Source organism: Rousettus aegyptiacus, unplaced genomic scaffold (assembly GCF_014176215.1).
Source record: "Rousettus aegyptiacus isolate mRouAeg1 unplaced genomic scaffold, mRouAeg1.p scaffold_m13_p_8, whole genome shotgun sequence".
Classification (NCBI taxonomy): Eukaryota; Metazoa; Chordata; class Mammalia; order Chiroptera; family Pteropodidae; genus Rousettus; species Rousettus aegyptiacus.
The window spans coordinates 87,255,456-87,283,090 of record NW_023416311.1 but is presented as its reverse complement, the minus strand read 5'-3'; the positions used below and the strand labels follow the sequence as shown (position 1 = coordinate 87,283,090).

At 39.6% G+C, this 27,635-nt stretch overlaps 1 protein-coding gene and 1 pseudogene across 1 annotated transcript; both read right to left on the bottom strand.

The window, feature by feature from the left end:
• Window positions 1–8,303: 8,303 nt before the first annotated feature.
• CCL28 (C-C motif chemokine ligand 28) lies at window positions 8,304–27,187 on the bottom strand. Its single transcript, XM_016161113.2, has 3 exons — window positions 27,068–27,187; window positions 12,553–12,679; window positions 8,304–9,019 (listed from the first exon to the last, which is right to left on the bottom strand). Exons 1-3 carry the CDS (start codon window positions 27,129–27,131, stop codon window positions 8,833–8,835), a joined length of 378 nt encoding a protein of 125 aa, XP_016016599.1. The 5' UTR covers window positions 27,132–27,187; the 3' UTR covers window positions 8,304–8,832.
• On the bottom strand, window positions 23,049–23,167 carry LOC118607299 (annotated as a pseudogene).
• Window positions 27,188–27,635: the final 448 nt, after the last annotated feature.

Genomic DNA, 27,635 nt, shown 5'->3' with positions numbered 1-27,635 from the left:
CCCACCCCCACCCCTGCTCCCACGGCCCAAGGGTATTTATTGTCTCAGCTGTGCTCAGGGACAGGCAGTTTTTGTGCTTTTGCTCTGGCCTTATTTCTGCTTCCCTGTTGCCGCCTCAGCTACCAATGACCAATGACCTGCTTCTAGGGGCACAGACATGCTCTGTTCTATTAGTGGCAGCCCCCAGTGTCACCACTCAGGCCTTGTGAAGACACCGTTCTCCCCTTAGCTCTTTTTTCTAAAGCACAAGGCATATCCTTCCCCAACTCTCCACTGCATGGCTGAGGCCAGACTACAATGTCTAACAGGTGCTCAAGTGCTAGGAATCAGAGAGTGAAAGTCTGATTGGAGAGAATACCTTCTCTCTCAATGGTTTTTCTGGTTTTTCTCACTTTAAACAAACCAGAATAGAGTTCCCCAAACAGAATAATAATTGAGCGCCTGTTATGTATCAGGCATTGTGCTTTACATTAAAACTTCACGACAATCTTTTTTTTAAATGACAACACAAATTTATCATTTTTAAGTTCTGGAGGTCCAAAGTCCGACTGAGTCCTGCTGGGCTAAATTCAAGGTGTCAGCCAGTGTTGTAGCCACCAGCCCCTAAAAGACACGGACCACTGGAACTCAGTGAGTTATAAGGAAACGCTTTTTATTCAGCCAGCTGGGTCTGCCAGGCGTACGCAAACCCCAAATTAAGCAGCCCTGAAATGCACAGGTACAGGGTTTTTAAGCCCCAAATCCAATTCTTCATTCTGTCTAAACACAAAGATCTATCCTTCTTCTATTCATTACCTGTCAACTCACAGGTCGGGTGCATAAGCGGAGGTACAGAAGCAGAAAGCTTATTGTTAGAATGTTATGTTCCTATGGGCGACGGCCTATGTTCCCATGGGCATAGCCAAGCAGTAATTTCCTGCAAGTAATAAATTTCTAGCAGTCATTTTTCAGCCATTACACCAGGGCCATATTCCTTCTGGAGCCTGTGATGCAGTATCTGTTGTCTTGGCCTTTCCAGCTTCCAAGGCAGCCCACATTCATGGGCTTGTAATCCTCTCCTCCATTTTCTATGCCATCAACAATGAATTGCATTTTTCTTACAGCACATCACAGTTCTTCTCAGAGACAGATTCTTCTTCTGTTGTCATATCTCCTTCTCTGACTCCACAACAACAATCTTTCGAACCATTTGCAGATAAACAAACCAGAGTTTTATATACCATTTTCTGTCGTGCTTGCAGATACAGCGTTTACCCCAAGATAATTCGCAGGTTATAGACCTAACTTTATGACACTCAGTTTGCTGTGAAATAGCTCGCTTTCATTATTATTTTTGCATTGCTCTAGTATATCAATAGTCTTTGGAAACAAATAACATCATTCATTTTTGGCATTTTGTATTTAGTAGTGGCATTTCCATTTACAAAATGTAGTAATTCTCAATTGCCAAAAATATCAAATCCTAGAAAATGTAGCATTCCTATGCACAATGTTAACATTGTTCTCGAACATTTGTTAGCCGAAGATTCATTTGATGAATCCAGTTGATGTATATATTTCTGTTACAAAGGACCCGGTGCTTTTTCTACCACATAATGCTATACGGAGAAAAACATTAGTTTTCAAAAATAATAGTCGTTTTATCAAATAATTTTTTGGAAAAATTTCTTTAAATAAGAAATTTACTTCGTTTTAAATTGATTTCAATTTATAACAATAAATCGAGTAAAGAGTTTTCAGAAACATTATGAATATAACATTGTAAATCTGTCCATTCTACTGTTGATGAACACTTATGTAGTTTCCCATTTTGGGGCTGCCATAAATATTAAAAAACAAATTTTCTTTTTAGATTTTATTTACTTACACATTTTTCACCTATCCTCTCACCACCTTCCCTTTGGGAACCATCGGCTCTTTTTCTGTTTTGTTTTGTTTATTCATCTGCTTTTAGATTCATCTGCTTTTTTATTTTAGATTCCACATATAAGTGAAATCATACAGTATTTGTCTGTTTGTGTGTGTGTGTGTGTGTGAATATATTCACTTAGATATTACTTGAATGTGGAATTTGGTATCATTGGGTAGGATTATGATTTCAGTAGATACTACTAGACAGGTTTCCAAAGTGGTTTTATTAATTTACATCCCCTCATCACAGCACTTGGGGTAGGATGGGATGAATGTGGAGTTCTCTTAAATTTACCAGAGGGAAAGAATGATTTAGTAATTGTAAAAAAAAGTGCTGTAATTTTCAAAGAGCATCAAATTGGTTATATAATTGTAAAATATGTGTCATAGTTCTGTTTATTTTGTGATAATGTACAAATCCAGATTTCACAGCGAGGGATACTCATACCACTCTTAGGTAATCTTTGCCCACCTTTTCGCATTTGTTAGTCAGGCTCCATGATGTGAATGGTAGCATTTTGGATTGTCTGCTACCTAATCAAATTTGGACTGGAATAGTTAGTTTCTATGAAATGTAAAACCCTTTTCAACTTAGGTTAAATTGAAAGCTGCAGTAGTCTTCCCATCAAAAGGGGTAAATATAAAACTCACCCACTGCCCCAGGGTGACCAGAACACGGAGGCAGCCTTTTATCTCAGAGAGAAAAAGTTGTGGGCTATGCTGATAGAGGTATTTGAAGCAGACGTTTTGCAGAGTTATTGCAGGCACAGCTCTCCCCAGCATAGAGTTGATAAGAACTCTATTACTCAAGAATCTTAGAACTATGAAGAGCTTCAAACACACAAATGGAGAATTCTCTTCAATTATAGGAGGAACCTTGATACCTCAAGTAAATCACAGACAAAGATAAGAATAGCAGTATAAATAACCTGGCTGTCTGGCTATACCTGGGGAAAAAGTAATATAGAAAGTAGCTGTATTTCATCAGGCTCAAGTTGCCTGACTAGTACATTATAGAGAGTTCGTTGTTAGACTATTAAACTCTAGTACACTACCTGGCCTGGCAGAGAACAATACTTACATAGTTGGCACAGTAAGAGTGCCGTTTATTGGTTATGTTAATTTTCTATTGTTCTATAACAAAATGCCACAAACTTAGCCACTTAAAATAACACCTATTTATTAGTTCAGGGTCTATAGTCAGAAGTCCACTCATGGCGTCACTAGGTTCTCTGCTTACTGCTCAAAAGGCTGAGATCAAGATATTGGCTGGGCTTCATTCCTTCTGGAGGCTCCATGGAAGAATCCGCTCCAAGCTTGTTCTTCTTTTTTGAATTTAGTTCCTCGTGGTTGTAGGACTGAAATTTCTGTTTCCTTGCTATCTGTCAGCTGGGGGTGACTCTCATCTTTGAGTCTACCTGAATTTCTTGGGATTTGGTCCTCTCCATGTTCAAAGTCAGCAATGGCATGTTGAATCCTTCTCATGTTTTGAATCTTTTGGACAATCCTGCCTTTGACCTCTAGACCCAAACTTAAAGGACTACTATGATTAAGTCACTCCCACCCAGATTATCTCTTTTTGTTAAGATCAACTGATTTGTGACATTAATATCATCAACGAAATACCCTCACTGAAACACCTAATTTGGTGTTTAGGAGAAGGTGTATGTATACCAGAAAAAGGACTTTTTTTGCGGGGGAGGGCAGTGTCATTTTAGACATTTTCTAACTCAATTGGTTTTCACTTTTTGAATCTATCTTAAATTCTAGATGAGTAATTTTCAGTTAGGGTCAGGAACAATTGTGGTCCCTTCTCCCAAGGGACATTTGGCAGTATCTGGAGACATTTTTGGATGTCATCTAGTGGGTAGAGGGCAAAGGTACTGCTAATCTACCTACAAATGTAAAGTAGAATCCCCCAATAAAGAATTATCCAGACCAAGATATCAGTAGTGCCCGGGTTGAGAAGCTCTGTCTTAAACAAAGCATAAAAGACAATTATTATTACAGAATAGAATTTTAGTTATAAACCTCAGTCATGTAAATTTAAAAGTGTAGCTGATATGACATAAGATGGAAGATGGAAGGATAAGAGGAAAATAAAAGGAGTATGCGGTATTGTTACCTATTCTAGAATTATTGGACTAACGAATGGAAGGTGGGTATATTATTCAGAGTTACAAAAATAAAAAAATAATAGTAATAAAACTATGAAGATGAGGAAGGAGAAGGGAAGGGAAATAGGGAGATGTAAAAAGACAATAGATATTGCCTAACATTGATAAACAAAAATAAGATACTTTAAGCATGTCATTTGAAATTATGGGGGTAACCAGTGATGAGGTTCAGGATATGCTACCCCAAAATATGGCACCTTGACATACCGAATATTTTAAGCTGAAAGAGTCTGAGCAAATGGTAGAAGTGTCACTCTGAACTTCCCCCAATGCTTCTCACCTGAAATGGGTCATTAAACCCTCTTTGAAAGTACTGTTATCATCCTTAGCTCCAAAGGTAAAAGGACATGGAACAGAATCCTAACAAATAGGCCTTGCTAAGTTTCCCCCAGTGTGTTATACTAATATCATACTCTCATCCCATGACTGTTCACTCTTCATCAAACTTAGCACAAAATACTTGGATCTGCTTCCTCAGGCCTTCATTTCCTTATGAAGGCTTCCATGTCATGAAAAACTTACATTAAATCAATTTGTATGCTTTTCTCCTGTTACTATGTCTTTGTCATTTTAATTTCAGGACCCAGCCAGGCCCCCTAAGAGGACTGAGGGGAAACTTTCCTCATTTGCACCACAGAGGAACTAAAACCTGGTTCCTTGACAACATATACAAAGTTCTTAAGATTATGGACTTCCCCCCCTCATTTTGGCTATATAATAAACTGTTTTAATCCACAGCTATGCCTTAAGGTTCCATTAAAACTGTATTCTTCAATCAAATATTTGTGGTTAAAACAAACAAACAAACGAAAAGCCAAAAATGGTTAAAAGAGATTACCCCAAAGAAGTAGGTCTGGGAATTGGAAGGATAGAGTGCGACAATGTTGTTTTTCATTATAAATTCTGCTGTAATATTGATTTTTAAAAAACTACACACTGTTTTACTTTAATAAAAGTATAACCTAAAAAAACCTTAGAGAGTTAACCTGGATGACCTTCTCATATATAGTACACTAATGGTATTAGTAACACGATAATGTCTTTAATAAGCACACGATAACCTGTAAAGTAAAATTTCTTTAAGAAGCTACACACAGCCTTTATACAAAGTTTTAATTATGCATTGAAGTAAAATAAAATATTAAAAATATAACATTTAAACCTACTATTGTTATAACTACACAAACATTGTATAGTGTTATACAATTCTAGACTGGTTCTAGACTGGGAGAGACAAAGTTGAAAATAATTCAAGTCATTGGTTGAGAGGATTAGAGACTGAATTCTTTATTTTATCTTAACTTTTTATTAATGTTGGTTATTATGATTCATTTCAAACCTTGGGATTTATTTCTGTTACTCTCATTATTATTTTACTTTATTATTTCTTATCTAATGTTGCTTTCTTCGGCTTTTAGAACCTGCAGTTTGATGATAATTGGATGATGATAGTACTACAAGATTAAAAAGGGGTATTTAGTGCTATAGTCTGTCTGAAATTTTGTGTCTGCCTAAAACTCATATGTTGAAATCTTAACTCCCAAAGTTGATGGTATCGGTAGGTGGGACCTTTGCAGGGAGCCTTCATGAATGGGATTAATGCCTTATAAGAGGGACCCCAGAGAGCTCCTTGGCCCTTTCCACTATGAATAGGCACCATGAGGGCCAGGGATCTACGACCCAGAAGAGGGCTCCCACCAGATACTGAGTCTGTGAAACCACGATCCCTGGACTTCCCAGCCTCCAGGACCGTGAGGATAAGTGTTGTTATTTATAAGCTGTCTGGTCTCTGGTATTTTGTTATAGCCACCAGAACTGATTAAGATATTTAGGAACCATTTTCCTCAGATTAACTATATTACTGCATTATCATGGTAAAAAGCCTGACGGGGTTGAGTGGAAGAGTGCTGTAATTTTTAACAAAATCTGTCTTTAAGTTGAAAATAAGAACCTAGAGAGGGACATTTTGCAAAACAAAGGTTATAGATAGTGTTCAAGTTCCTCCATTGCCTAAAATTGTGAAACTCAATAAAATCAGGTTGTGGCCTGTTTTAATTTATCAAGATAGTTATTGTCAGCATCAACATGCCAAGTAGCAACATGTTTTACTTCTTCCCCAGTAAAATTGTCAACAGGCATCCTCAAGCCCTTTGTGAAGCACCCCAGACACAGATTTCTATCTGAATTGTCGGGAGCCATTTTGGGACATGATGGAAGCCGTTATGAGGCACTGAAGAAGTCACGTAGCTAGAGGCCATAACATGGCTACTGAGTTTGCTTAAACAATGGTTCTAGGAAACAAGAAGTTGAGTTACCTTGGTGAGCCTCGTAAACTCACCTTTTAAAGTAACAGAATGTTTTACAACCATGGAGACGGATATGTATGATCATATTTAATTGACAAGCATTGTTTTAGATATGTATAGTGTGATTTGCTATGGTAACATGGTGATTAATTATGGTATTCAAAAATCACATTCAAAGGCTATGCTAAATAAACTCGGGGCTGCAGCTCTGACTGTATGACCTCCTGGAAAGATCTTTTCTGCCTTCTCTTTTTTCCCTTAGGCTTCACCCCCCTCTTTCAGGTGCTGTTGATCTCAGCTGGCTGGCTCCGGCACTGAATTCTTCTTCTTCTGCCCCACATTTGTATCCACACCTTCTAGGGCCCTCTGCTGGGGCCGATAAAAGAACAGGAAGGATTTGAAACCAGGGTGCAAGGCTTATCTCTGCCACTTACTGTGCGTCCTTGTGCAAATCATTTAACCCCTATGAGTCTCAGGTTTCCTAATCTAAAAAGTGAAACTATCAATATAAAACTCACAGGATTATTGGTGAGAATAAATAAATCACATGCTAAATTAGTGTCAATGAGCAGTGTTAGGCGAAGGCCTCTTGGCGACATTTAACCTACATCAGGCTCAGCACCTCCATGTGTGTCCCATCATTACCTCCAAGTCATCCTGGGACACCACTGCCTTGGACTGGCTGGCAGGGAGACACAGGACACCTGACACCTGACAAAGCAGACACTGTGCTCCTGCCATTTAATGGCCGTTTACGAAAACCAGGTCTCACTGTACACGCGAAGCTTCTGTGGACAATGAGGAGGCAAACAGGAGAGTGATGGAGTGGGTACCGAACCACAAGGTATGAGAAAACTGGGTTAGGAGGAAAAAGGTGTAGGATCTTCGTTTAGGGAGAGTGGAAAATCATTCCACATGGTATACAATTTCAGACCCCTGCTCCAAGAACTGACTGTGGGGTGTAGATGGCTCCGGGAGCAAAGCATTGTTTTTCAGCATCAGAATTAATCAATTGAAACAACGGTAGTTATTTTATTTAATTTATTTATTTGTTTGTTTGTTTATTTTTTGTTGTCGTTAATGGTAGTTATTTTAAAGTGATGTTTTAAAGTGACATTCAGCTAAAACTTTTCTATGTAGAAAATAAACTCCAATGTTCATAAGATCTAAATAATGCAATAAGAAATTGTGGTGGCTGAAAAATGACTGTTAGAAATTTATTACTTGAGGGAAATAACTGCTTGGCTATTGCCCATGGGAACATGGCTATGTCCATGGGAACATAGACTGTCACCCATAGGAACAAAACATTCTAACAATAAGCTTTCTGCTTCTCTATCCCCGCTTGCACACCCAACCTGTGGTTTGACAGGTAGTGAATAGAAGAAAAATAGACCTTTGTGTTTAGACAGAATGAAGAATGGGATTTGGGGCTTAAAAACCCTGTACCTGTGCATTTCAGGGCTGCTTAATTTGGGGTCTGCGTACCCCTGGCAGACCCAGCTGGCTGAATAAAGAGTGTATTTCCTATAACTCACTGAGTTCTGGTGGTCTGTGTTTCTTTCGGGGGCTGGCAGCTACAACAAAATATATAAATTCACACAGAAAGCATTCGTACTGAAAATGTTAAGCCTGAACACGATCATGAGGAAACCCAGAATGTGAAATAGATTCTGGCCTAGACTCCTTTTAAAAAAGTTGATGCCATAAGAAGAAAGAAAAAAAGACTTTCTCAGTTTAAAAGATACTAAAAAAAAAATAATGATTAATTGCAATATGTGAACTTTGAAAAAATTTATATATATATATATATATAAATAAAATACTCTGGAAATAGTTGGGGAAATTTGAATGTGGAATATGTATATGAAATTACAAACTTTTTAGGTATAAAATTGATTATGTGATTATATAGGAAATGCCTTTATTCTTGAGGGATGCCAAGTTGTAACAGGAAAAAAAATTAGGAGTTAAGTATCATGATGTTTGCAATTTATTTTCAAATGGTTTAGCAAAAAAAAAGTTATTTACTTATTATATATATAAAATGTTTTATGCACACACAGTGAGAGAGAAAACAAATGTAACGAAATATTAACAATGATTAATCTAGGTGATAAGTATACAGGCATTCTTGTACCATTCTTTCAAATTTTCTGTAAGTTTGGAAAAGTTTGTAATAAAAAAGTTGAAAAAAATTATATCTGTATGCTGCTCTTAAAATATTATGTGAAGATAAACATTATCTTTTCATTTCATTTTTTCAGCTGAATATATTACTGGGTACTTTTGCATACTGTATAATTGTTTCTTTAAAAAAATATTATTTTGTTTTGCCCTGTTGTCTCCCAAGAAAGACTAGTCACATGATCAACTTACAACCAACCATGGCCAAGGTCACTGCAGGACTTGTCTTTATAGGTTCATTTGTACACTCTCTAAGAAGGAGTTTTATCACCGTGTATTTTTTGTTTCCTTCGATGTGCTCTTTTACTGTTCCTCTTAAGTTTCTTCTTATGGCAGATATTGCCTTTAACATTTTTCTTGGCTGCTTGTTTTTTCATCCACCGCTTAATGATAGGATTGTGTGGGCTGACACAGATTCTTCTGTGCTTATCATGAAGGCTGCCAAAAACAGAAGAAAAAAAGTCACTGGCAGAAAGTACAAGTAAAAACTTATTGACTTATAGGCAGTTCTTAATTTTAGACGCAGTATATTCCTAGAGCCTGAATCCTAAAACTGAGTACCACGAGGTTGAATCTTAACTTTACTATGCTGATGCCTGTGGTTCCTCGGATATCAGCAGAAAGTATTAAAAGGAGCTGGAATTGGAGGAGGGGAAAGGTGGAGGAGGGAGCAGGAGCGGAGGAGGGGAAAGAGGAAAACTACGAGAAAACAATTCTTTCTCTGCCCCAAGCTTCATCCAATAAAACCAATCCATTCCTCACTGGCTATCTCAGACAGATTCTCCTCAGTTTTTTAAGATCCTCTCAGCTAGGTGCCCTCTTTTTCCCTTTGAGTCTCCATGGCACTGATTATCTCTCTTGTGGCGCTTGGTTTACTTTGTCTTTTATTTGAACGCTCATCTTAAACTCTTTCCTTTCACCGTGGCCTTACACTCCTTGAGGGAGGAATAGTCTGGAAGTGTCTTGCAAGGCCTTGTTCACAGTAGGAATTCGGTCATTCGTTGTAGATATGAAGTGGAAATTGTTCAAAATAAGAACAATCTGGTTTTGTTTTCAATGAAACTAAAATATTCTAGGCTTTTGTTAATATTTTAATGTCGTATAGACCTATACTACATCTCAGAATTTGTTTTCATTTTCATTTTTCTGTATGAAAATTTGATGTTGGAGTGGGAGACTCCTAGAGCATAATTCACAATTTCTAGTAACTAGAAGAATTTCTTGTTACAAAAGATATTGTGACTTTTAATTCCACCTTAAGTACCATCCAGTTTTCATTAAATGTCAGAAATCCTGCTGGCTTGACATATACAATATTTCTATGTCTGGATAAGCTGAAACTCTTGACCCTGTTATTTGGCAGAGAAAAAAAGCAGAGAGATAGAGAATAGGCTGCCATTCCTCCACATGACCCAGAGAAATCATAAGCTAACGAACTCAGGACTGTTGAAATGGAAGGAAAAGTTGGGAATGGTTTGAATAAGCTTAAGCATAACAAAGCCAGCATGTGGGAATGTTAGTTTGAAAGAAGTAAGGCATTTTAATAGGAGAATAATACATTCTCGGTGTTAGATTCAGAGGTCTTCAAAAGAAAAGCTACTTTGCACTGTGGCCAGTTGGTTTGCCATTAACTATTGCAGGAGAACGCTTGGCTTTAGCAATGTGGGGGGGGGGGGGAAGGAAAAATTGCTGAAGCTCCGGCACTTTCCAAAGGACTAACACTCTCTCCTTCCTGGTGGTGTCAACAAGAACCTGAGCAGACATCCAATGCAGAGACTCCACTGGCATCCAGATAAGCCCAGAAGAGAACAAGAACTCCACTCCATTACTCCCTGGGGAGTGAGGGGCTTCTGGGAGGGGTGCTGGCTCTGGGACTGAGGGGACAACTGGGTGGGGGGACAGAGACAGAGGACCCAGAGAGGTGAAGAACTGTAGGAAAATGGGCAACAGCTACCATGTGGGGCCTTCTAAGAGTCTTACCTAGTGCGATCTCAACCGCTCAATGTAAATGAGGGGGAAAAATCTGCTACCAGAACACAGCTACCAAATCCAACATGCTATGACGTTTTAAAGCCCTAAAGTTTAAAAACTGCTTAAACCTCCACTTGCATCCCATGTGTACTCCACTGGGATAAAAAGAGATGAGGTAATGCCAGGCAAGGAAGTAGCTTATTCCACACTCCTTGCCCTGCCCCCAACTCCATAGTATTGGGATGGGCGCCAACCCACCCTGCTGTGAATTTCTAGGTTGAGAGTTAGACTCTAAGAAACCATGAGGCTGATCTGATTCTTTTCCAAGAGGGTAGCAGATCCAGTGGACAGAGAGGTCAATTTACAAACTTATACTCGAATAAAGTAAATATTTTTAGATCCAGGTGATTGGTTTCATCATTTCCCTTTAATTAAAATTGAGTCCTTATTAAAATGAAGACTCATGTTTTTGCTCATATTTTCCCTTGTTAAAGTGAGGACTGACATCATTTCTATTCTTATATCTTTTAGATTTCTATCTCATATCTGCTTATCCTAAAGAAACTTCTCTGAAACTCTTGTTACTGATAATGTCCCCTGATAATCTCCAGCATCTGTCTTCTACTGTTATACACACACAGAAAATTCCTGTGGTTCTTTCCCTATGCCTTCCTGGAAGTCCCATAGGAGCCCTTACAAACTCTGAAGCTGTCTTTAGACTGAGGTTGACATAGGCCAATGAAGTGAAAGGAACTGAAAATTAAGAAGTTGCTGTTACTAACAGTAGCCAGAGCAGCCTTGGGCAGATTTAGGTCAGCTGCCTATGAATTTTCACTCTCCAACTGCTATCAGCACTGTTTATTAAAACACAACTAATAGATTTATGGCCAGGCATATACTAAGGGAGTTTTTCAAAGAAGTTGGGAAGTTGAAGCACTCCTCAAAAGGCACTTCATTAGTATTTCCTGGATCATTATAGAGCACACTGGTCCCCAGTGACTAAAACACCTGAGCCGATGGGTCCAGCGTGGTGGCAAGAACTGAGGAGAGAGGCTAAAGGAGTACTCACCCCTCTCCCTTCTCTCACACAGACACTCATGCTTATTAAAATTTGGGCCGAGAATTGCCTTCTGCCACGCATGTACTCTCAAGTGTGATTTAAAAATTTTTTCACTCTAAGATCTTTTTCAGGATCTTATAAAATCTATGGATCTTCTCCCCAGAAGAATGTTCACACATTCATACTGACAAATGTCAGTGACTTCACAGCCCCCTGACCTGAAAGAAGTCTATCTGGACATCTTACAAACTCTTTCTTTGAACTTCTAAGATCCTTGTCTTGAAGCAGTGTTTCACAAAGCTGGGCAATAGACGGATTCCTTTGGAAGGGGAAAAAAAATGTATCTTAAATTTCAGAGAATGGCCTGTAGGACCCAGCTTCATAGACTCTCCTAGAGACTCTAGAAGGCAGAATCTAGTCTGTCACTGCTGCATCCTCAGCACATAGAATGGTGTTTGGTACAGAATCATTAATCAGTAAATATTTGTTGAGTTCATTGAATAAATTCAAGGAGTGAAAATGATAGCAACTCATAAATGTTACAGGTAAAGCCATGAAATAGAACAGAGTCACCACCTGTTTTTATTTTCGTGTCCCCACCCCAGCCCACGCAAACACTCAGAATGTCCCTTGCTTTGCTTAGGACAGTTTGTGCTCCTGGTTCGGTGACCGAAGGCATTTGGCCCTAATCACAGCACTACAGCAAGGGGAGCAGAGGGCTAGTGTAAGATTTGGGGTGGGGATGGGGGCGCGGGGGGGGAGGGGATTGTGCTCATTCCAGGGAGCCTGAGGAGGAAAAGACGGAATAGTTCCTCTCCCCTGCCTTGTTCAAGTGATTATTCGTATGTTGTGTATCAGGCAAAGCCTCCCCAGCCTAGTGTTCATTAGCCGAGAAATGGTCACTGCACAGGGTTAGACTTCGCTGCTGAAGAGCACTCACATGACAGCAGCCAAGTCACAATCCCCATCAGCTCTCTGAATGCGACATGTATTCACTCTTTCCAGAAGCCTTCTGGAAATATGACGTGAAACCTCAGTGCAACAGCTGGAGGCAATGGGAAGTATGGCTGAAAGAGGAAAAGAAAAGAAAATGTTAAATCTTACGGTTTAGAGAACAATGGCCTGGCTCTCACCTTAAAGACTCCTGAAAAACAGAATGTTAATCCACCTGAGCAAGGGGCAAACATGCACTGAGGGCTTTGAGCCAGCAGACCTGGGGCAGAACATGCTCTGCCTTCCAGAACTAACACTGTGTTGGGGGGAGATAAAATTAAGTACAAGCAAAGCCACAGGTCAAGTGAAGAGATGGAAAAATGCTGCAGACAACAGTGTTAGTGCAGTTTCAGACTGACTTGAAAGAAGACGAAAGAAGCGAGGCTGACGCAGTTCAGAGGAGAGTGACCGCAGGGGCCTCTGGAGCAGGTTTCAAAGTTTCCCACTGGGGAAGGACCTGGCTGAACCTTGAAGGATTTGGATGGGTGGGGAAAAATGGAAACTTATCCAGACTAAAGGAAGTACATGGTTAAGTGTTCCGAGATGGGGGAAAGCAAGGGGCATTTAAGGTTTAGAGAGAAACAGACCACTTTGAATTGAGTAGCCAGGAAGGTAAGTGACGGGGCATATGGTTCCAAAGATGGACAGAGGTCACACACTGAGGCCTTGAATGTCAGCCGAAAAAGGTTTAGTGTTTATGAAGTGGCGACCATAAAGATTTGAGAGAGGAGAAGGGTTTTAGGAAAAGCTATCTTGCAGTGATAAGCCCCGGTCACTCCTTTTAGGCTGGAGTGACTGGGGCAGGAGGTTAAGCTAGGAGGGACTTATGTTACCCAGATGTAAGTGGAGGACGGCAGCACAAATATAAAAGGAACTATAATCCCCAACTGAAATCTGTATCTGTATATTCCTACCTGCCACTTGCTCATGGTATTCTCTTATGTTTCCCATTCCATCAGATGTGTAGTAAATTAAAAAAATATATGTTTTAGAATTACAGACAAGAAGCCACAGGTAGCAGCCAGGCAGAAGTTAGCCCCTGAATGAGATGTTAAAATAAATGGTTAGTGTCAGCTCTAAGCAATAGTGGTACTTGCACTTGGGATGGGGGAAGATCTCTGTGTTTATGCTTTGCCCATATGGAAACATCAGGCTTACTCACAACTGTGGAGTACAGAAGGAGCTGAACATCTAATTAAGGATGTCTATGTGACCCTTTCTGTCTCCATTCATCCATTCACTTATCTGTTTAATTATTCAACAAACACTTACTGAACAGTTAAAATGTTCCAGAAATAATGCTAGTCACTGGGGGATACAAAAATAAATAAAACAAATGCCCGTGTCCTCAAGAAGCTAACTTAGAGGAGACAGATTTGGAACTAAATGCTTAGGAAACATCCCCCTTGGACCACTATAACAGTACTTCTGGATTTCTGTCCTTCTGAAAGGCTCCCACAAGTCATAAAGATGGGCGTACAGCTGTTCACTATAGCAAAACATTAGAGACCATCTGGATGTCTACTGGTAGTGAGATAAATCATGGTATGTCTAAATGGAATAAAGTATGAAACAGACACATATACTCTAACATATATGAATTTCATAATTAAGTGAGAAGAGCAAGTTTCAGTACAAAAACTATAAATGATCCTATTTTTATAAAACAGAATGTACATATATACAAAGAAGAAAAGATGTGGAAATATATACGCCCAAAATTATAAGCAAAGACTACTTCTAGAAAGGGGGAAATTTTTCAACTAGCATGCAACACTGTTGGGAGCCAGGCTCCCCAAAGTCAGAGGAAGCCCCTCGCCTGAATATAGGAACGACTCAGACCTGTAAAGATAAATGTCCTTCCTGACATTGCCCCGGGGGACTAAGGTTCCAGGAACTGGAGACAATAGTATAATCCTTTCAAAACAGCTAGCGCTTTGCTCACGTTACCAAGATAGATAAAGAAAGTTAAGAAGTTAAGATGTCTTGTGATTAGGTAACTCCCGCCTAAAGCTACATGTTCCCTCCCTTAAACCTGCCCCGGTATATGTAACCCCCCTACTTACAATAAACAACTTGATCGGAAAGCCTGTCTTGTCTCCATTCTTGGCACCTCTTGTTCCCCTTCTCCTTCAGTCCCCGGACCCCGCGGGCCGGGACACAACGCTTGTAATTTTTTAAAACTTCCAGTACTACGAAGATCCAAAATAAGTTTTATAGAAACTCAGAAACTTAGGGAAAATAGGGTAGGCATCAAAGGACGTGAAGTTTGGACTCAGTTTCAAAGGAGAGTCAGAATTCCCCTGACTGAGATGGGGAGTGGGACATTCCAGGTAGAAGGAATGGCAAGTCCAGAGTCCCGGGTAGAAGAGAATAAGAATGCTTGGTTAGAGTATTTACCTCACAGAATCTAACTCATGGAAGTCTAACTCATGGAACCTAGTATCTTGGACCAGGGCAAATCTTCTCTGGAAAGTCTTCTCTTGTCAACAATGATACAAGAAGGAAGCTCTGCACCAACTTCCTGTCTAGTCCCGGGCCTAGGAGTAATGCCTTGACCTTGATCTCAGAGCCTCAGGGAGGATATGTATAAAATTCACTGGAGCTCTTTCTCTCCGGAAAGAAAGACTTCCACTTTCCTCTCCTGTCCCACCTGCCCTGACCAGCTCAATGCTGCTCCCTTTGGAACAGAATCTCGACTTGAGATATAAACCAATAACAACCTAGCTTCAGCCCAGTATATGTATATTTTTAATCTCAGGAAATTAGAATATACATACACTCTCCAAGTATACATTAATTATATATTTACATAAAGTCTTTTACAAAATGTATGTCATCAATAACTTCTAAACCATGCATTTAAATTAATAGATATAGTTGAAATATACCCACACGAGTGATATGAAGTGCTCAGCCTCTCTTCTGTTCCAACTTAGCTATCATGTGAGTCTGCAGCAGCCCAAATAAGGAAAATGTTTACATTTCCCAGTGCAAGCTATTTCATGCCACAAGGATCTCCCTCTTTCCTCTCAATGTAGATAGACCCAGTAAGGCTTTTCATTTTCTTATGCAAATAAGGAGTGTGTATAGAGGCACACTCAACTACCACCCAACCACATTTGCTAGAATATGAAAATGATCATTTGTTCAGCAAATATACATTGAGTGTCCACGATACCAGGCCCTGAACACTGCATTAGAAATGTTGAAATAAACAAGGCATAGTTTCTGCCTTTGCAGCCAAGTAAACAAATAATCACAACACAGCACAATAAGTGTTAACAGAGACATGTTCAAAGTGTGATGAGATTATAAATGAAAGATGCCAGATTCAAAAGAAATATTTTGAATGATTCCGTTTATATGAAATGTCCAGAATAGACAAATTCAGAGACAGAAAGTAGATCAGTTGTCGCCAGGGACTGGGGTAGGAAGGAACAGGAAGTGACTGTTAACAGATACAGGGTCTCTTTGGGGTGATGAAATGTGCTAGAATTAGAGAGTGGTGATGATTTTACAATTATGCAACTATACTAAAAACCACTAAATTTTATACTTAAAAATGGTGAATTTTATGGTGCGTTAATATTTCAACTTTAAAAAAAGTATTGTAGGAGAACAGAGCACTGGTTATCTTTACATTTATTAATATATTTATTTCCTAAAATTAATATGTATATTTTAGCTATGGTGTGCTGCCTATTCTCCAAGTCAAACTACTTTAATAGTCTCCAAAAGATTTAGGGTTTATTCATCCATTCATTCATTTATCCCTCTTACTACATAAGAATTGCTATGTGAATTCTTATAGAGTGAATCACTATCTATGTCTTTGAATTCTTGTGTGTGAATCACAAGGCTAGAACCTGGAGGTGAAAAGATGAAGAGTTACTAGCTTCAAAAATCTAATAAAAGAGCTACACAGACCACTGCTATTAGTTGTGACCCAGGTAATTATAAAATAGGAAATGGACTTTCAGAAGCATCGTGGGGATTAAGAGTCATAGGCAAACCTGTTTGTTTAGAAATTTGAGTTACCTGAGTGCTGATATTAATTCAAGGACTAGTTTTAAGCCAGAAAGGTACCTAGGACCTATATGTACTTAGTAAACTAGTACACATTTCTCAGATACAAGGGTAGGATGGGCTCGCTTCAAGATTACTTGACCTAAATCAGATTAACTGCAAAAATGAAAGAGGCAGGCCAGCATTTATTACATATTGGCCGATGTGACTGGTACCCTCAGAGAGAGCTGGAAATATAAAAAGCCAGAAATGGTAGAATTCTTTGAAGACTGCTGGAGGAGTCAGCACAAGATGTTTTCAGGGTGGTTTGGACTAGGGCAACGGTTAGATTCTGTTAGATAACATCGCCCCCTAGAGGTTTTCTCATGCAGCCTCCAGTCAGAATATTTCTATTTTTAAAGAAGGTCCAGCAACTTCCTCTGATTTCCATGTACAAGAGATTTAGGGGTGGTAATAAGGTTGAAAAACAGGATTACGTGACATTTCTTTTGCATTTATATAGTTTTTATTCATATAATACTTTTACTTGTTTGTAGAAGCGAGCTGATAAGAAATTAGGAAAACTAAGCCTTCCCCAAGACTACCCTGGTGCCCCCATTACATAAAGCCAGGAACCCCAAGGGAAAGAACCTGTTTTTATTCCAAAACAGGAGTTTACGCATAGATCTGTCTGATGGAGAAGGAGTTCCCTGGAAGGAAACATGTGAAAATTATTGCAAATAAGAAAGAAGTCTTGCAGAGGGGACTTGATAAAGCAGGAGGGCCCAGAGATACAAACAAACAAGGATCTGAGGTTTGTTGTGAGGCTTTTGCAACTTTACCCTCAGCCCCTTCCTTAACGCCTCCAGAGATGCCCCTTTGCTTTGGGGAGTGCCTTCTTGAGTATTTCAGCCCAACGGCAACCCCTGGGAGTCTCCTTTGAAAGGCAATTTATAAGAGCAGCACCTGTTGGCCTAAGGTCAGCGGTTTGGAGGAAGGAGACCACAAGAGGGTAGGGAGCGGGTCAAAGGCATCACAGAGCTGCAGGTGGGGCAGTCTCCCTATCCTGTCAGACCACCTTCCCTCAGACTCTTAGAGGAAAAGGACTCTTCTCTAGGACCCATAATTTAAGAATTATCAAGAATGTTTCAATTAGGGGATCCTAGTGAAAACCTATAATGACTGCTAGGTAAGACAGTGTCAGGGAGGAGAGCTGGGAACATTATAATTTCTATTCACTGGCCAGTGAAGCCCAGGCCATACAATTTCCATGTGTAGCTTCTGATGTGTGTGTTGAGTGAATTGAAATTAAGCTTTGAAATATTTTTCAAATATTTGGGGGACTGTATCAATCTTGCTGCATTATAAAGGATGATTTACTCTTGTATAAGTGGTGTGAAATAAAGTAGGGAGAATACCTTTCTAAATAAGGCAGAATGTGGCAATGACTATGTAACAAATAAAATAAGTGTCTGGAACTGTGAAAGGCAGAAGAGATAAATTATAACAGATTCGGGTACATGTTTATCAAAGAGGTAGTATTTGAACTGGGGACTTGAAAGATGGATAGAATTTTAGAAGGTCAGTAAACATAGAGGAGACAATGGGTGTAAAAGCACAAAAGTGGAAAAAGACAGAACTTACGCAAATTTTGTTGGAATAACAGAATGAATGAGTGCAAGTTGTAAGAGGAAGACGTGGAAGGCATGTTCGGACCAGGCAGCTTTGTATTTTATGCCGAGGAGACAAGTTCAGTAACCTCGTTCTGTGGAAACATTTTTAATCAATACATGATTTACCCGAACTAACACTCTTCTATGGAGAACTAAATGTAAATAGATAATTGATGACTTTACTACTGTCTTTCACTTGTGAAATGTTTCAACACAGAGAACAGTAGCAAGAATGATAAAAACACATGTACCTACCATCCAAATTTTACTAATTTTCATCCTTTCTCAGGTTTGCTCTCAGCCTTATTTTTAAGAAATCTTTTCCCAATACTTTACTATTTTAAGCAAGGCTACAATAAGCACTCTAATAATAAGAAGAGGTTATATTTATTGAGTACGTACTCTGTACCAGGCACTACTGTAACTACCACATGTGAACTAATTCATTCACAACGAGAAGATACTCTGTTTCCATTATACAGATGGGTAACTCACTTTCCCCAGATCAAAGGGCCAAGAAATGGTGGGACTGGGATTGGAATCTAAACCGCTAGGCTGTGCTTTGCTGGCTCTTCTATGTCTCTTGGAGGCTTCCGTGAGAATTTCTCCAGGGCAGTGGTTCTCAAACTTTAACATGCCTCCAAATCATTTGGAGGGCTTTGGAAGCCAAAGATTGCTGTCAGTCCCTCCCCCACCTCAGATTTCTGATTTGGTATGTCTGATGCAGGTATGTTAAAAAATTTTACACTATTGTTGGGATTGTGTCAGATTTTGCAATATGTCACTTGGAGTTATATTTTTAGATGCACACAGACCTGCTGGTCCATAGCTAGGATTAGAGTGAGGTACAGAATTTCAAGGGGCGCCAAAAAACCCAGTAATCAAAGATAAATTATATTTTAATGCAATATTTTTAAAACAAAAGTTTATACAAAAAAAAATCTTTGATTAATTAAATGCTACAGATTTAAATAAAAGCAAAATTTGACCCTGCACTTGAACAGCTCGCCTCAGCCACCTCGCTTGCCTCCTCCTGTTCTCAGCCCTGCGTGTGCCTTCGTGTCGACCTTCTCTTTTTTATCCTTTATTTTATAAGATTTCTCTAGTTTTATTGCAGCTTTTTTGCTTAAGTTCTATTTTTCTAATATTACATGTGCAAGCTAAACTTTTGGTTAAATTTATTTTACCACTTTATTTTGTGGTTTTTATTCAATCATCCTTTTATTTATTTTTTATTTTTTTATTTTTTTTTGCTTCCCCCTACCCCTTTCCTTCTGTTAGATTAAGTTTTCTACATTTCCTTTAATGTGTGTGTAGGGGTTTGTTTGTTTGTTAGCTGAAAATTTAGGCTGTATTAGTTAGGTCAAGAAAAAATGTATTTGGGTAAATATCGACATCTTAGACAAGTGTTTTCAAGACTGAATCCTTTGAGTAAGTGTATTGTTTTACTAAGAAAAGTGATTGCCACATCAATAAAATTCTATAAACATTTACTGAGTACCTGCTCACATCAGTCATTGTTTCAGACACTAAGTACTGTATACAAAAACAAATAACTCATAATACCTACCCTCAGAGTGCCCACAATAGCAGATGTTTTTCTAACATTATCTTACATATCTGACTGCTGAAAATGACATTGTTACCCATTTCTTCCTAGAAATTTTTCACATCTTTCTGAATTCTCCTAAGACTGAGAAATTATCTTCTCTGCCTCTGGAACTCCTCCTCCTCAGCCCTCTCCTCAAGAGCTAGCATTCCTCCAAGTTCCATCTTTGACCTCCACTCTTTTCTTTCCATCTACAGCTTCTCATGTTTAAAATTATGTCAGTAACTCCAAAACATTTTTATCTACTTTAACCTCTGCCCCAATATCCTGACATCTAGCCAACTGCTGTTGAACATGCACTTAGATACCTCACAGGCTAACTCAATAAAATCCCACCAACTGAAAACATCATCTCCTGCAGCTTTAATTTTACTTCTTTTCTCACTTCATTGAACTCATTTCCAGTTACCCAAGCCAAAAACTCGTGTGTTGTTCCATCCTCCTGCACTCCCCACAGCCAGACATAAACTTCTGTAAGTTTTACTCCTGAAACATTTCTCAGATTTGTCTTTCCCTTTTCATTTCTTGCCCAAATTCAAGACCTCATTAATTGGCTCTTGGCTCATTGAGCCTCCTGTTTGCCTCCTTTTTCCCAGTCTTGACCAATCTGCACATGAATCCTACAGCACTCTGTGCTTTCCTATCTTTACCATACATATAATTATATGTTTACATGACTTCGTCTTTTGTTTGTGAGCTTCCTTGGAACATCTTTCTACCCATACCACAGCAGAGCATCATTGCTATTGATTCTGTTGGTTCTATGTTGTTATTATTGTTGTTTACAGTAGTAAGAGGAATGGGTGATACGCCACGAATGTCTGTGCCTGATTTGGTTCTGTCAGTTTTGGTCATTGGAAGGTTTTAAAGAGTTCCGTGTTCAAGATTTGTTAAGATGAATGCTAAAACACTAACGCATCAGATTTGTGATATAAAAATTAGGTTCTGGGTTTTAAGGAAAGCATCCTGTTGCTATAGAGAGGTGAACCGGCTTTCTCTCTTACTTGGATGACTTGCACAATTTCTTACTACTCAAAGTGTCGTCCCCAGCGTTGCAGCGATGGCGTCATTAGGGGCCTTATTAGAAAGGCAGTTTGAAAAGCTCTGGTATAAAGAGCACTACAGAACACAGCAAAATGGAAACAGCGTAGGTACATGCCATTGTTGGAGAAAGGACTCCCAGGATAAAGATAAGAACACAAGAAAGGTTAACTCAGTTGCCAGCAGTATCGTAAATCTATGAGTTCAGTTTAAGAAGGGTGCTATGTAAATAAACATAATGTTCTGGATGTGTTTGATTAGCGATACACTTCCCATTCTGGTGGACTTCACACTTGGATGCCTACAAACAAGGGTGTCCACTGCTGTCACCAGCTAGGCAGGAAGGACTCACACAGCCATGATGCATGAAACTGCTATGCCCAAATGAAGTTCTCCCAGGTTATTTTTGGAACCCTGGGATAATGGGGAATGAATGAGGGTTTTTATTTACCTTGATATGAAGACCTTTGGTCATCAGTTTTTCTCACAGCATGGAAAATGGAGTGGTCAGAATGTAGTCCTGAAGTGGGGTTGGGTAATTCGGGGCTACAGAGGCTTCCTGAGAGGCATTACTGCACAATAGTTAAGCACAGGGAGACAGACAACCAGATTCGGTTCCTGGCTCTGCCACTTAGTATCTGATGTTGGGTGAGTTACTTAATTCTCTGTCTCAGTTTCTGTATCTGTAACATTAGGGATAGTAATAGCACCTACCTTATAGGGTTGTTGTGAGGATTGCATGAGTTCTTACATTTAAGTACTTAGAACAGAGGTAACAAATAGTAAACACTCAATAAATGGAAATGAAAAACCCCACCATTATCTACAGGCCAATACGCAGCAGAGTGCCTGCTCCATAGTAGGTATCCAGGTGTCTAAAGTGTTTGTGGAATGTGCCCATTGTCAATTCGTTGCCCCTCAGCTTCAAATTCACCCTGAATTGCCAATTCTATGAAATTAAGATGGGCCCTTTAAACATTTTTCCTTCTCCAGCTGTCATGATGTTAAACGTTGTCTGTAGAGAGACATGGCAGGAAGGTTTTGCTTCCTGGCTCCAGTGTGCTCCTCTCAGCAGGCTCATGCAGGCCCCACTCCTGCAAGTGCTGCAGCCTCCCTAGAACCAGGCTCCAGTAGTGACTGTCGGCTAGCAGAGCTCCCTTTCGGTGGTTTTGCAGCAGGCTGCCTCCAGTGAGACATCTCCCTGTGAAGAACGTTCCCCTGCCAAAAATAAGTGATTTTTTTTTTTTTTTTTTTGCCATTAGGTGAGCCACAGCTGTGCCCTCTCCGAGGTCTGGATCTCAGCTGCGCAGGTAAGGGATGCAGGATCTCTTCCTTGAAAGCTATATTTCAGCCCTAGAAATATCTACTATTCCTATATTCTCTAAAGAATATTTTTAATAGTACTTTACTTCTTTTTAACATATCACTTGTTATAGTTAATCATTTGTTACACTGAACTTTCCCTGTTCAAATTATTGTCTAGTTTCTGTCTCTTGATAGGACATTTCATTTATTTATGAACCAAATAAATGAATGAATGAATGACACTCAAACATTCTAAGTTGTTCCAGGAAGTTTGCATGTTGTCTATAAAACAAATGATGCAAACTTTTATGAAAGGACTATGTGTATTAAATAGATATACTGTTATGACTAATTAAGTAAAAAAGGATTACTTTTTTTGGAAAGATATAAATAAAGCAATATGTAGATTGAGGTCCTTTTTATGGTTTTAAAAATCTGTACAGATGTGCATGAGTTCATATTTATAAACGCATAGAGGAAGTTGTAGAAGGATATGCATAACCCAGAAGGGCTATCACCTGTGGAAAAGGGAAAGCGATTAAAGGAATGGAGAAGGGGACATTTATTGTTTTTAATTCTATATTTTAAATTTAAAATTTTTACACTATTTGTTACTTTTACAATTTTAGGAATTAAATTCTTTTCATTTGTGACTTTTCAATAATTTTCACTTTATTTATTTATTTATTTATTTATTTATTTATTTATTTATTTATTTATTTTTAGGCGAAGCAACTCTTGGTTGACCTCACAGATTGCAAGGACCTTGTCAGCCTACAATCCTTTATTTTTTATTTTTTTTTTTTACGCCTACAGCACCTGGTCTTCCTAGGTAGTCTCCCAGCCAAGTACTAACCAGGCCCAACTCTACTTAGCTTCCGAAATCAGAAGGGATCGGGCTTGTTCAGGGTAGCATGGCCATAGACAGTAATTTTAAATTAAAAATATTAGCAGGAGATAGAAACTTATGAGAAGAAAGGGAAGGAAACTAATTATTGTTGAGCACCTACAATATGCCGGACACTTTTCCATTTATTTTCTCATTTAATCACGAGACTAACTAGGGAAGAGAGGCATTGTAAAATTCCTATTTTACTGATAAGAGACCTGGACTTCAGTGATTAAGCAATTTCCAAAGTTCGTGTAGTTGGAATTCTGACTTGGCCTTTTAGAGTCCAAAGCCCAGGCAGTTGCCAGTGTGCCCTCATTTCTCAAAGTGGGTTTCATAGCCTTCTGGGAGGTGGCCCATGGATGTGTTGTTCTCAGGATTCATGAGCTCTCTGGACAACTCTTAAATTTTAGTATGTTATTTCAGTGCTAATCGTTAAATAGATATATTGTGGAGTTTCTTTAAAGACCATCTTAAGAGAACACTTTCTGGACATTTAAATTTTACTTTTGTTCATTTTGGTGGTGTTACCAAGTCAGACCCTACCTTAACTGTCCTGGACCAATCAAAAGAAAACCAGAGTGGAATTTCATAATGCATTCACGCTAAGAGAGAGCCAAATTGTGTTAACGTGGTTCAAACTGAAACAAATGGTGGGGGAAAAAACACTTCTCTTTCTGAATGTGGTAGTATATGCACATAAAACTCAAAACCTGCACCTCAAGAATCAATGTTCTATATTCATGTTTGGAATGGTGATTTTAGTTTTGGCCAAACAGTAACTATTATATTAAATTAATATTACATTGAAGTCTCCTTGGCTTTGTAGTTGTTTTAATTTAAAATTTAAATTTATTTGGGTTTTATAATTGCAAAAGAGATGTATACACAAGGAGTTTATACCTGATTTTATGTTTATGCATCAAGTAATATGGTAGAATAATTTAAAAGTCATTATTGAGAGTATAAAGAATGTTTTCCTTTAAAGGGGCAATATAGGACTCAAATTTGAGAAGATTGCAATTATATCACTCTGCTTCTTTAGACGTAGAAAAGAACGTTTAAAAAAACCTGAGCTACATTATAGATATGATGGCTGGATTTTTGAACTAAAATCTAGACACTTTATCTAACAGGGCTACTGAGGAATGCAGGATGTATTGTTTTAACTATAGGGACACCTGGAGAGAAACTAAAAGCAGATTACTGGGCATATGATGTCGGGACTCTCAGGGACCACTCCTGGTGATACGGAGAGTCTCAAATGTGCAGAACAACTTTCAAGCACAAATGCATATTCTTGGCACTCCCCCCTAGTGAGTCTCCTATGATTAAAACAGACAAAAGATAGTTTTCTTTTAGGATGAAGCAGCAAGTTCCTGGTACTAAGGAGCCATCGTCATCTGAGAAAGTAGATTGTCAGTTAGCAGGAAGCCAGTTTGGGACTCTATGAAGCAAAATCCCCCAATGTGCATCTGCTGAACACAAAGGGAACCTTAGTCTGAACATACGGTGAAAACGGCCAGACCCACAAAGCCCTAAATGTGGCTTTAAATGACCTGGCTCAGGGCCGCTGAGAGTGGATGACAGACATTTTTATAGTCTCAATATTGATTTCTGGGAGCCAGCAGCCACGTCAGCAGTTGTGGAGAACACCTTCCTGCCTTTGGGTAGAATCCAAGGCTTTTAATTATGGGTAAGTCAGTCGCTTCCTGATTTATGCGACCCTTTGGGGAAATGCCAGCTACTGAGCCATCACATGAGATGGCCATTTAAAGCACTATTAAGATAATGGGACGGTTAATGCCTGGAAGAACAAAATGTATTTCTCAAAGTCCCAAACTGGCACAGGCCACTTCCCTATTGCCCCCCCCCCCCCCCGCCCCCAAGGCCACCTATACTCCTTCCCCTGCACTTCTCTGTGCTCCCCACCTCCCCACCTCCCTCCCTCCCAGCCTGGTCTTCTCGCCCCCTTCCCACCCTACCCAACCTGAATCCCTTAGAAAAGGGGTCCCCAACCCTTGGGCCACAGATCAGTACCAGTCTGTGGCCTGTTAGGAACAGGGTCAGATAGCAGGAGGCAAGTGAGTGAAGATTCATCTATATTTGCAGCTGCTCCTCAGCGCTGGCATCACTACCCCAGCTCCACCTCGGACCATCAACCATTAGATTCTCCTAGAAGCACCAGCCCCTGTTGCCGAAAAGGTTGGGGCCCACTGCCTTAAAGCACTCCAGTGGACACGGACACTGGAATGAAGTTTGCTATGGAAAGCAGTGGGGTATCCTTCTCAGTTTTACAACTCTTCTCGGGTCTACTTTCGTGTATTTTAACCCAACATCACTTATTTTTAAATGGCGAAGGGTTGGGGCTTCTCGTACAACGTAGTCTTCCTTTGGTCCAAAATACCTTAGGAAAAGCCTTGAGATTAACCCAAAAGGCTACTGTTAGGTCTCCTCGGCTCCCTTTCTTTCTTATCATTACCAACTGTTTGTTGTCCCACCCCTTCTGCCTGGACTCAGTCCCATGAAAAACTTGGCCTTAGGCCTAACTGAGCTTCCCTCATCACCCCTCTCCCCTGCGCCCACCCTTCCCTCCCTCCCTCCTCTCTTGTAAGAGGGCTGCCACTCCTGCTGCTGCTGCTGTGGGGTCAGCGGGACACAGGACAAGAAGCCGAAGGGAGATCCATCCACCTTTACTTCAAAGCTTTATGAGAAAAAAGTTTTTGCAATGCCAAAACTGAGAATAAAGCCTTAGCAGGTAGACCTTTGAGAAACAATGAAAGCCGGTCTGGAAATTTTAATGGTGGATTTTTCTGAAAAAAAGCATTTACAGAAACACATAAAATAAAACACTTGATTTTGTCTCTGACAAAACAGATTGATAGAAATGAAAACGGGATTACTCAGATTTTTCCTGTGCTCAGTAATACAAACCCAGTCACTTGCTGCACTCTATTGGGTTCCTAAACAAATGCCTACAGGAACCAGGAACTTAGGGTGACAGCTGACTTCAGGAAAAGACGAAGGCTGGTCTGCTTCAGCCAGTTCTTGCCAGGGAACATGGAATCATTGCTGCCAGATCTGATTTTTCAAGAGGCGCTTTAAAATTCATGTGTACACATGAGTATGCATGTGTGAAATCTGTTGGTTTTAAAATATTGGTTTCAATTTTTAAAAAGTGGACCAAACGAAACATATTTCACCTCTGTTCTGGATTTAGAGAATCTTTTCAGGGTAAAGTTCAGAAAAGAAGACAGTGGAAAAGAGCCAAATCAGTCAGGTATTAAGCATCTATATTTTGAGTTTCTTAAGTACAGTACAAATGATTGCCTCCAATCCAAATGCAGTAATAACCTCCATATATATGCTAGCAGCTCACAATTTAAGTTCTCTTTGATATAATTTGTATAGTTCAATCTCTTTTATCATATGTCCCTTTTTAAGGTCGGATTATAGTTTTGGATTTTAGTATCCACAGAACTGACTTTGTTCAGAAAACAAAACTAACTCCGAAGGTCAAGTCTGTCTTTCTTCCAGGAATATACACACTTTGCATCCAAACGGTTTCACACGTTAGGAGGAGGAGAAGACAGATGGATAACACAGGCTTTCTTCCAAACTCCGCCTGGGGATTTTCTAAGATATTGTCATCAGAAAAGGAAATGCAACTCAAAACTGCGCTGCCGTGGGAAGATCTCATCTACCAGGCAGCAAATTACTAACATTCCTGTTCAAATGAGGTTCCTTCCTGAAAATTATTCTTAAAGATCAGGAATATAAAGCTATTCTCTTGTAGATAACTGAAAATTCCTACCTGAAGAGATTGAAATTCCCACCCCAAATTGCTGGCAGGCAGTTCCTGACTCTCCCAGCTGTATCTGGGGAAGCAGCCCCTTCTCCTTCCACCGGAGGCTAAGAAAGCAGGTGCCCTACTCACCTTTCGAGGTGTGAAGAGCTACACAGGCAGCCAAGGCCAGGAGGGCGAGTCCCGTCTTCTGCATTCCTGCTTGACCCACCAGCACTGGACAGCACTCAAGTGAGTCTGTAAGATCAGGAAATGCAGCTAAAGCTGTCCTTGAGCACAGAGAAAGAGCATGGAGGAAAAGTGAGCCAGGAAGCCCCGCCCTGGGAGGTGCTGGGGTACCTATTTCTCAAGTTTCTTTCCTGGAGACCAGGCACTTTCTTAAGATCAGGCCTGTGTTCAACCATCTGCAGCTCAGGAGATGCCAGCGGTGATCTGGCAGCTGGTGAGGTCATTGTGAGGTCATTTGCATCAGAATCACTTGGAAACCATTTTAAAAATAAAATAGCTATCTAGAAGAATTCCTCCATGGGCCTGTAAATCAGAATTTTGAAGTAGGAGACCAGTAATTTGAATATTTTCAAAGCTCCAGTGGTGATTTTGATGAACACCCCTATTGAGAACCATTGCATAAAGGAATCACAGTTTTTAAGTAGCTTGTTGAAACTGAGTTTCTGGGGACAAGGGTGACAAGTCATAAAAA

Coding starts and splice junctions, on each gene's coding strand:
- CCL28 (XM_016161113.2), bottom strand. CDS start 27,131: ATGCAGAAGACGGGACTCGCCCTCCTGGCCTTGGCTGCCTGTGTAGCT. Junction 12,680..27,067: donor AGCTCTTCACACCTCGAAAG/GTGAGTAGGGCA, acceptor TTCCTCTTTCAG/CCATACTTCCCATTGCCTCC. Junction 9,020..12,552: donor TGTGACTTGGCTGCTGTCAT/GTGAGTGCTCTT, acceptor TGTTTTTGGCAG/CCTTCATGATAAGCACAGAA.